The 11392-nt window shown below is 36.9% G+C and overlaps 1 protein-coding gene across 1 annotated transcript; it reads right to left on the reverse strand.

Annotated features, from left to right (window-relative positions):
- Positions 1-5856: 5856 nt before the first annotated feature.
- Positions 5857-11084, reverse strand: LOC129872923 (la-related protein 1C-like). The gene is made up of 6 exons (XM_055947879.1): positions 10209-11084; positions 9338-9920; positions 9110-9254; positions 8916-9006; positions 7073-7144; positions 5857-6452 (listed from the first exon to the last, which is right to left on the reverse strand). Exons 1-6 carry the CDS (start codon positions 10725-10727, stop codon positions 6165-6167), a joined length of 1698 nt encoding a protein of 565 aa, XP_055803854.1. The 5' UTR covers positions 10728-11084; the 3' UTR covers positions 5857-6164.
- Positions 11085-11392: the final 308 nt, after the last annotated feature.

Below are 11392 nucleotides of genomic sequence, written 5' to 3' on the forward strand. Positions count from 1 at the left end.
ACGAGATAAAGAGCACAGTAGTTATGCTCCTAAGAAAAGATCAAATGAACATTTGGATGTAAAATATATTATATAAAAATAACAATTAAAAGATAGTAGGTTCTTTGCTTTTGGATAATACATAAGTATTGAAAATTATTTCTGTCACGAACCTAACCTGTCATGATTGGCCCCCATACTAACTATTAGGGGGTCAGTCACATGCCAGTCATGTGCCTGTAGAGTTACTTGACATCCCTTACTGATAGGCCAAATTCGAATTTCAAATAAACAAGTCTATCTACAATACAGACAAGGCCAAAACAACTAGAAACTGTCCAACCGTCCAACTGCCCACGCATGTGCGAGCACACGCGGGCAGCCTTCACTTTTGGCGCCAAAATCTGCCTCTGGCCGCCCAAACTCGCGCCTGCTCAAGTGTCTGCATTTTGCCCAGGTCCTGCCTCCCACAACTTGCCATTGTGGTCTAGTCTCCTCAGCCTTTGCATCCTTTGTCCAACACTTAGCTCACAAACTTGTTTAGCCATGACCTTGCCACGATCATAGACTTGTCTTGCCTTAGCTTTGCTCAGCCCTTGTCATGCCTTAGCCACGGCATTGCCAAGGTCTTGTCAATTGAAATTAATCTTGACTGATTGCATTGGGTCTTGACTAGGTTCATCATGTAAATCCCTAGCCATGCCCGAGTCACTCGAACCATCAAGTTGAGGGTCTACAAACTTCCCCCACCAGATGAACTCATCGTCCTCGATGAGGCAGAATCTAAGTACGCCTTGATCTCGTCCTCAAACTTCCACAAAGATGAACCTTTCTCCCATGTAGCATCACACATTGGCTTCCCTTTCCATTGAACCAGAAATTATATTCGCCGATTCTTTTTGCTTTGACCCAAAGTCCTATGATCCAGAATCTTCTCAAGCTGTTCTTCAAACTGCTTTCTTATAACAGGAGGAGCACGACTGGTTATTGATCTTGTTGGATCCTCAGCATCTTCATGAAAAGGCTTTAGAAAATTCACATGGAATGTAGGGTGAATTTTCAATCTTTCTAGCATGTTCAACCGATAAGCAACTTCACCCACCTTCTCTATGACTTCAAAACGTCCATCGTATTTTGAAATCAGTCCACGATGAATCTTCTTTCTACTGATTATCTTACAGATTTTGGGGGTAAGTTTCAGCAACACCTTATCCCCAACCTGAAATTCCAAAGCACACTGATGTTTGTCAACATACTTTTTCATTCGTTTTGCTATCTTCCTCAAGCTGTCTTACACCTCATCTAGCAACTCTTGCTTGTCTTGCGCATACCTGTAAGCAGCGGGACAATTTTCTTGTGATTTAGACTTAGCGAATTCCAGTGGCGTATTAGGCTGAATGCCCAACACCAACTCAAACAGACTCTTCTCTATTGCTGACGACCAATGCAGGTTGTAGCAGAACTTGCACTATCCAACAACTCAATCCAATTCCTCTGACTTGCAGTAACGTAGTGTATGAGATATTCTTCAAGCAGATGATTGATCTTTTTAGTCTGTCCATCAGTTTGTGGGTGGTTTGCCGTTGAAAACTTTAAATCAGTACCCATCATTTTGAACAAAGAAGTTGTAACGACCTATCCCGTCGTTAGGAATAGGCCAATGGAGAAGGATTTTTGGGCCAGAAAAATTCGGGTAGTAACTTCAAAAAAATTTAGCCTAGGCCAAACTTGGATGAATTTTGAGTCAAGTAAAGTTTAGGGTGGTCATATGAATTATGGGAGGTCAAATCTCTAATTTTATTGGATAGGATGATAGCCAAGACAATATAGAGCATTTATGGCTTCACAGAATTGCATTCGGGCGAATAAAGCTCCCGAAATTGAATTTGGTGTTAAAGGCATAGTTGAATAAATCCTTGGAATGGGGTGTGTTGTAAAATGGGGGTTTGGAGCATAAAATCTGAGCTCACTATTTTTGCATATCCTTCCAAAGCGGGGCAGTCGCGACTTAAGTCATGAAAAATCCCAGAAATGGTTTTTTCTGCAAAATCAATTTCTAAAACTTCAAGAGGCTACCTAGGGCGAATTCTACCAATTTTTCATGGATTTTCATGCTTAAGGTAATGATTTTACTACCTAAATTCATACTTTGATTCCTAGAACCTATAAAGTATGGTTGGTAGTCATTGGGGGAGGGTTTGAACTGAAAACTAATGATGGAAAATAACCCTAGGGTGAGGTTAGAATCATGAGTTCGGCCTAGGGTGTGAATTGCACTATATTTCATGATAGTTAAGCTATTGTGTTGATCACTTATATGTATTTACTGTTTTCTAAAACAAGAACGAGAAGAATGAACCCGAAAAGGGAAGACTCTTGTATTGTAAGGTTGTTGAAGCTTGAAATTGAGGTAGGTGATGGTCTAGTTTCCCGTATGTGTTTCATATAATTGTTAAATTGCTTCATGATATGCATGTGTATATGAATAGGGAAACATGCTAGATTATGTGTAAAATGATTACTTGCTGGCCTGTTTTTGTGATGAACATGTTCTTGGTGATATAAATACTGTAAATACTGAATGTATTTGTGATTGTGGTGTGCTTAGATCTGGTGTCACGTTTCAACAAATATTTAGATCAGGTGTCAATGATCTGAAAAAGATATTCATGTTGTCGCCTGCGTAGTCTCCACATCCACCTTAAATTTCTCATCATAAATTATGGTCTCATGGGATACGAAAATCCATCTTTATCAGTAATGTAATATGAAGATTTAGCCATCATATTAACAAAATCCACAAACAGTTCCAGCCTCATCAAAATGTGTCTGTTCCTACGTAAGCCAATTTAAACATCTCCTTTAATATTGCATTGCTTAGATAGAGTCCTTCTCAGTTCTTCTAGATCCGGCCACCCATACGAGAACTTACCTATTAGAGTATACTGAAGATTTTCTATTTTGTTCATTCGTCTCACTTCCTGCTTCGTCCAGGTAACCCTGGAAATACTGTTAATAAAAGTAGGCTTTTTAAAGGGGATTGGAGGAACAGTAGCCCCTTTCTTATCAGCAGAAGCATTGTGATTAATAGGTTTCAACAAAGCAGCATATTTACCTTCATTGAATTTATCATGATTCTCGTTAGGCAAAGTAGATACGTTAGGCAAATCATTAAGATTGTTTGCATCTGGATTAATAGAGGGGTCTGTCTTATTCAAGGAAATAGGAGCTTTGGGGTGTTTAAGAATGTGGAAAGATGTATTGAAAGAAATGAGTGTCGGACCATCGCTAGAAGAAGGCTGGCTGGCAGCCATAACGATCATTCCGGTGGAGGTACTTAGGGTTTAGAGTTTTCCGTCGAGAGGACTTTAGAGAGCTGGTCATAACAACTTGAAACACATCTGAGAATGAATATTTTTTGAACCCCTATCAATTTACTTTTAAATGTATATAATTTACAAGAAATCAAATAATTAATACTTGGAAAAAAAAACTACAATTTTTTCTTTGGGTTTTTGTCTTGTTAATTGCTTAATTACTTTTAGTTTCTTTGTTTAATTTTCTTGTTAATTATTTTCTTTACGGTAACGCAGTGGTTGTTAATTGTAATTAATTTCTTTGCTTAGTTTCTGAGCAACGCACCAATATAAATATTAATTTTTTTTAGTTATTTGTTATTTATTTTAATTTAAATTACTTAATTGCTTAATCATATTCAATACAAATTACTTAATTGCTTTTAGTTATTTACTATTTGCTTTATTGTTTTTAGCTATTGGTATTTATTTAACGAAAAAAGGCCAAAATTACCCTTTAACTATTCGAAATAGAGCACATATACCTTTAAACTATATTTTGGCTCAAACATATCCTTTTCGTCATACTATTGGCTCGCTTTTACCCCTCCGTTTGACGGAATAAAATGTGACATCCCATGTGTATAATTTCCGCTACGTAGGATTCCACATAAGCAATCCACCCCACCCCATCAATTAAAAGACCCAAATCCATTTTGACTTTCGTAGTTTTGGCTGCTACAATTAATTTGCAGCAGTTTTTAAGCAAACTATTAATTGGCTATTTAATTTGCTAAATTATAGTTTTCATTCAGTAGACATAGCTAACAAAGGGTGGTGGGTTTAATTTTTCAAAATGACAATTAAGCAAATATGGTGCCTGATCAAGCAGATGCTTTTTTAGAAAGAAAATAAATGTGGCTGGGCCCGGAATGAGCTGCAAAGCAAGATAATCATACGTTCAACGTGATCAATAGATGCTTAGAAAGTAGCTAAAGTGTTCTTCCTAAAGCCAAGCCAACAAGCAATGGTGTCTGACTGCCGCAAATTGTTATGGGAGTTGCTTAAAACTGCTGCAAATTAATTATGGTGGTAGTTATAACTACGGGAGTCAAGGAAATCATAACTACGGAGGTCAAAGATGGGTTTGGATCTTTTAACTGATGAGGATGGGGTGGGGTGCTTGTCTGGAGATCCTATGTGGCGTAAATAAATACATATGGAATGTCATATTTTATTTCGTCAAATGGATGGATAGAAGTGAGTCAATAGTATGACGAAAAGGGTATTTTTGAGCCAGAATATAGTTTAAGGGTATATGTACTCTATCTCGAATAGTTGAAGGGTAGCTTTGACTCTTTTCTGTTTATTTAATTTTAATGTGTTATTCATATAATTGTTTATTTTAATGGTTATAATAAATATTAGCTCACCAAATATTTTTGGAATTACAAAACAAAATTTTGTATAACTAATACTTATATAATTAATACATACATAAGTAAACCCTACATAACTAATACCCATATTACTAAGGAAAAATTACTAGGAAAAATACTTTTTAATAAATAATTACTGATTTTAGCGATACTTTTTATTTATTACCATTTATAGCAATATATAGCAATATTATGATATATCTATTGTGTATTAAAAGTGAATTATGCATGCAATATAAATGTATTATAAGTGTTTTAAAATATATTATACTTGTTTGGTAAGAAATTGACACAATATATTATAAGTATATTAAAATATGTGATAAATATATTATCCATGAATAAAACTTGTATTATATGAATTTTATAAATTATTCTCGCTAATATGTATTAAAATTGTATTATAATTATATTACAAGTGTTCAATGAAAAAAAAACATTATTGCTATAAATAGTAAATATTTTCTTAATATAGTACATTTATGTAAATTTCCCTATTATTAATATCCATATAGCTCTATCCAGCTACTAAAGGACCCCTAAGTTTTTTAACAGTTGTATGCCGACATACATTATAGCGACATCTTACTAAAAATGTTTGTCTCATATTATTTGATCACTTACTGAATCAAAATAAAATTAATTAAATTTTTTCCATTTTACCCTTTAATGAATATGCTTTAGAAGTTTAAACAAATTTTGAAGAACCAAAAATCTCTTTTTTTCAAAAAGCTAATTAATATAACTAAAAGGCAAAATAATAAAGTTAAATAATCTATTAATGATTTTTTAATTATCGTGTAAAATGCGGTAGTAGTATATTATAACCAAGCACAAACATGCTTATTAAGTTGTGCAAGGGCAACAAATGCCTCTTTTTGAAAAGATATAAATATAAGAGTCAATGGTGCTATGTTTGAAACAAACAGAGACAATCAAGTACCCAGGCCCAGCACAAAAACCTTCACGGCACTGGAGCAGATCCAGCAAGAACATTCTCCCTGCTTTTCAGGAAGACGAAAAGATCAGAAGCCAGCAACTTCATACCTTTCAGTCAGCTTTACCTCTCCTTCAAAGATAAGTGACATAGCCCCCAAGATTTTGGCTTAAAAAGATAAAAGCTGAGGGGCTGCATGGGACAGTAGAATCAAAATTGCCGAGCCTGTATAATAAATAACCATGATAGAGGAACATAACATAAACGGAAAAGAAAATACTTTATCCCCAACAAAACAAAATATACAGCCCAACAAAATCAAGCTGCAAGCTTGCTTAAAAGACATTATAATTCTATTCCTATTCTGTTTGTTCTCTTTTATTCCCTCTCTATTTCCTTCATGAGACGTCATTGCCACCAGAAACAGTATAGACTAAAATCATTGATTGCTTGAACAAGTAGAATAGCTACCAACCCCCGGGATTCACTGTTCACTCTAGAACAGTTAACTCTTCAACTTGGATTTCCAACTGGCATTGTCTGTGAATGCTGAGCACCAGCTTGTCCGGTCATCTCATTGCCAAACTGCTTAGATGGAGTACTTAATTCATTAGATGATGATCTACTAAGATGTGCTTCAGCATTTCCATGTCCTATAGTCTTATAATCCAATACAGCACGTTGGAGATTTTCGACAAGTAAATCAGGACTGGACTTTTGAGGAGATTGAGGACTTGACATGGTTGAATTCAGTGGCATCAGCCAATGAAACCAGTCATTTCTCCGCCTTAACTTTTCACCCTGCAACATGAGGAAGAAATATTTTAAAACCCATAACAGTTAAGAGGCAAATACTATCATGTATTTTCTAATTTTAGTACAACCACTATACTAATAGTAGTATTCTTAAAAGCATGTTCTTAGTTATGAAAGCACTAAACACCAAAATAGGCCCATGCAAGAGTGTAGATGCAAATACTACCCAAGTATTTCCAACGTTAGGATTAGGACATCAAGCAATTTCCTAATTCTGAAGCTCTAAATATCTCAATCAGCTTAGAGGACATCAGCGAACAAACTCATTATATAACTCAAACAGCACAACTGTGAATGTAGGACACATTAACAAGGATGAATTGCAAACCATTATTTTGTTCTAGCATGAGTTACTTCAAAGAACGTAGTGGGCAATGTATAAGGCTATTGAATTCTTAACTATTTACAAGGTAACAGGCTCCAGGCGTACACAAGATTCCATGCTCACATCTCTAATGTCTTTAACAAGTACTCCATTCTTTTACAACACAAGCACTTTGCCAAAAACTCAAATAACACATACTGAAACCTTTTCTTTTTGGCCAGAAAAAGTAGACTAAAAGCCTAAAAAGACCACAAAGCACATATTGAAATAGAAGAGATACCTGAACTTCTACAACAGTAGAGGGCCTCACAGCATTTAGTATCAGTTGTATATTATCTGTCAACTCCATTACCTGCAAAAAAGGGAAATTCGATTCTTATTTTTAAACAAACCATTTGAGGTATTTTATTGTCTGTAAATGAAATGTGGAACCATCAATCGAGATGAAGTATTTCTTGCATTCTTTATTTAAGTTCAACTAATTTCATTTAGACTCCGAATTATTCACAACATTTTGGGTCTTCAACTACCTCATCTCCATTACTCGATAATTTCCAAAAGTACAAATTCCACTTCTTATAGGAACAATATGTCTTTCATGAAACACCTATTTCTCTATTAGAATAAAAATTCATAAAAAATAGATCTGATTGTATAGTGTATAGCTGCTAAGTACACAGAATTGGCAGGTCAAAAGTAAGCTAAGTTTTTCACAGCAAACAAAGTTGCCACAAAAAGAATGCTAAAGGCATTCATTAAGTGAGGCTGCACTAAGATATACTGACGAACCATTGATCTCAAAGGATATTCACAGACTTCTCCCTCTGCCTTCACCTCAACCCTGAGAAATTAATCATCCAACATATGCCACGCCAGTGGCAGCAAAAATGACATAGAGAACTATCACAAAAAACGTTATTATACAGACAGAACACCGGATTGAACCAAAATCATACAGCCCTGAAATGCGGTACAGATCAGAATCCTTTAGATCATCTTAGAAAATCCAGTATTCAGCGAACTAGCTTGTCAGAATATTTGAGTTAGTGTTAAGTTTGTCCCTCATTGTTTAGATATAATATGTGAATTGCATCTCCCCCTGTAAATGTGTCCTGTATTCCATCTTCATCAAAACCTCAATAAATCTCTTCACTTCTCTTATTTTCTCACATATTTGGACAACAAAAGCAGGCCTACCCTACAACCTACTGTGTCCAGATCACCTTGTAGCAGAGAACATCCACATAGTGCACTCATAACCATCCCATCAAACAGGCACTCACTCAACATCGCCCAGCTGTACTATATATGTAGAACATTGGTGAATCCAGTAATATCATATGCAAAGAGTCATTTATTGTGCTGACATGAATTTCTGCTCATGATGCATAAGTTATTCAGCTTAGTGACTTCAACTCCAAATTAATACGATGAACATTAGTACTTTGAAAAAAGCATCTGGATAAAGCCCCATATGTCATAAGTTATACCATAGAATGATCAAATCCATTCAATTGCATACAACTACCTGTCATATCATGGACCTGCCGAAGAAAGAGGACAACATCATGCAACTCTACAAGTGTTCCATCCGACTAGTTCGGATAATGCTGGAATTTTTCCTCCCAAAGGAAAGAGCTCGAAGTTTTCACTAGTTTTACTTTTTCTTTACTCATGCAATACTGATAAGAGATAGAGGCAGAGGCCTGGCTCTTTCCCACTGATTTTATGTTCAACTATGTCCTTTTTTACTGTAATTCTGTTACAGATAATCCTAAAAACCTCGACAACAAGCTGTTACAGAAGACTAAAGAGGCTCACCATTTGCACCAGAAAAAAAGTACAAATAGAGAAGGAAAGTCCAAAGGGTAAGATACAAAAACATCATCACAGGTCGTCAGTCCCCCTCTTTCTCTCCCTGTTTGAGGAAAAGATATCATTGGGCTTTCCTAACCAACAAAATAGGAGCCAAGGCCATTAACCAGGATCAGCAACATTATTAACAGTAATCAACCATAACATGAATTAATATGTGGATATGTATTTTCAAAAGAATGAGCTACCAATACAACTGAAAATATTAGCCAAGACTAAGCGACAAGAAAACACTCCAAACAACTCACTTTCTTGAAGCCTGCTATTAGCGTAACTGGAACCCATCCATGTTCATCCATGTTCTGTCGCAAGAATGTGTCCTTGATTAAATTCTCATTACTGCAACAAAATACAGGGACAAGAAGAGTTTAGAATACGAAATACAGTTAAAGAGTTGGCAAATAAGAGCAATTACAAGCAAATAGAACAAAGAAGTAACTACCTGAAATAATAATCTATCTGGTTCACTATTCTAGTATGCAACTGGGTATCTGGAACATGAACGAAGACAGGTGGAACAGGGGAAAGCATAGACATTCTGAGTGAATCAGGGAATGGACCTGGAAAATAAAATAACGGTGGAACTTCTGCATATAGTTTAAAGTATCAGTAGAGAGACAAATGGGGTCTAGTAACTCAGAAAAGAGATTTCGAGAGTAAAACATCTCACCAGAGTAAACCATGGGAGGTCGATAGGGCTGCACAGGCATGGGTGTAGATATAAAAGGTGGAGACGTATGAGGTGGGCCCCCCATAAATGGCCTAGCTGGACCTCTCTGTGGCTGCATGTGTGCATCCCTATTCCCCCAACTTCTGTGGGGTTTCCAATCCTGATTTCGACGTTCCTGATCACGCCTACCCCCATAACCATTATGATACGTGCCATCTCCACGGGGGTGTGGACCAACATTGCCTCTCCTATTTGCATTTCGTTGATGTTGGTAGTCACTTCCACCATGTGATTGAGATCCAAATCCTCCCCATTGTCCACCATTCCTATGACTATTATCCCTAGAAGAAGACTCAGCACCGGAATTACCTGACTTTACAGAATTATTAAGGACTGTTTCCACCTCAAAACCTTGTGGCTGTTGCTGAGAAAAGCCACCATTTGCTGATGCATTATGATTTGAATTACCACCACCGCGCTTCATAGACCTTTGGCGGCTGGGTACAACATGGTTCAGCATTGTATTAGGGTTCACATTGTTAGTGTTAGCTTGCCTATGAGAAGCCGATGCCATCCCAGTGCCCTATAAGATCCACACATTTACAAATAAATGAGTTTCTGGAACTAGTGTGGACTATTAATTCATACGCAGATTGCTCTAGCATGTGCAAGCATAACCAGACAATAGATGATCAAAATATAGTACACACGCAATAAAACAACGAGATCCAAGCAGCAGATAGAGCATAAATAACATCAATTAGTGCGCTTCAATCCTAAGGTAGTTAACATCAGCTATATTAATCCTCAATTCCAAAAACCAGTTAGAGCAAGGTATAGAGAAAGTAGCATTGAAGAATTGGGGAATAACCTGTGATACAGAAACTGATCCGTCGTACAGAGTTTTGAGTGAATCAGAAGAAGGAAATTTAGGTGAAGCCTTAGTAGAGTCAGAGAGAGCAGGCCAAGAGACGGCACCCATAACAGGACTAACATCAGCTGCACCATTGGAGGGTTTATTCCAAGCCGTCTTTTTAGCCCCATTGTTGTTGGTGTCACTCTCAAGCAGAGCTTCTGTAGCAGCATCTTCTGGCGACAAGGAAGACGTGTTACCGGCCGTCGCCACTTGTTCAGGAGGCGAACAATCAGAAGAGTGAACGACTTGTTCACAAGACGCCAGAGGAGAAAGTGGAAGTGAAGAGGAGGTGACCGCAATGGTAGATTCTGATTCGCCACTCCGAACAACCTGTATCCAAGGAGAGGAAAAACCACGCGCGGCTGATGATCGCCGAGACTGCTGTGGATTGTTGGAACCACCGGCGCCGGTTCCGGTTCCGGTGACGGAGTGAGAATGATTAACCGGAGCCGGGTTAGTAGTAGGTGAAGCCATCAAAAACTAGGGTTTGTTTGTACGGAATCAAAAAAATCAAAAGTGATATCCCTAAATCTCTCGAAAGACGGATTCTAATTAGTGTCTCTATAATTCAAAAAAAATCCGTTAATCCAAAAGAACAAATAAACAAATATTGATTCGATCAAAATTCTATACAGAAAAAAAGTGAAAATCGATGAATGCAAATAAAAGTTAGAGATAGAGATAAACTGACTAACAACAATCGAAGATGATTTTGACGATCACTCCGCTCTCACAGAGCAGAGAGAGACGAGTTTTCTCTCTCCTCCGAGCTTTCTCTCTCCTCTTCTCTCTCTCTCTCTCTCTCTCTCTCTGTGTCTATGTTGGACTAGTATTTTTCTTCTTTGCTTTAATAGCAGTTAGAGAAAACCCAAGCCTAATTGTAGTAGAAAACTTAAATTTACCAAACTACCCTAATTCTAGAATCTACTTGCAGTTAAAAAAACTAATTTCACTTTCATAATCCTAGTTAGGGGTGTACATGGACCGGGTTGGTTCGGATTTTTTACAAATCAAACCAAACCATTTGTGTTGGGTTATTAAATCTATAAACCAAACCAAACCAATAAAAGACGGGTTTTTTTATATCAATTTTTCTCGGATTTTTCGGGTTTTTTCGGGTTTTTCGGGTTTTTTCGAGT

The sequence above is a fragment of the Solanum dulcamara genome, chromosome 11 (genome assembly GCF_947179165.1).
Source record: "Solanum dulcamara chromosome 11, daSolDulc1.2, whole genome shotgun sequence".
Classification (NCBI taxonomy): Eukaryota; Viridiplantae; Streptophyta; class Magnoliopsida; order Solanales; family Solanaceae; genus Solanum; species Solanum dulcamara.

Bases quoted from the DNA above. Each gene is read 5' to 3' on its own strand.
- LOC129872923 (XM_055947879.1), bottom strand. From the start codon at position 10,727: ATGGCTTCACCTACTACTAACCCGGCTCCGGTTAATCATTCTCACTCC. The intron at 9,255-9,337 runs GTGAGATGTTTT...AACTATATGCAG, and splicing joins ACCTCCCATGGTTTACTCTG to AAGTTCCACCGTTATTTTAT. The intron at 6,453-7,072 runs GTATCTCTTCTA...CTCATGTTGCAG, and splicing joins CTACTGTTGTAGAAGTTCAG to GGTGAAAAGTTAAGGCGGAG.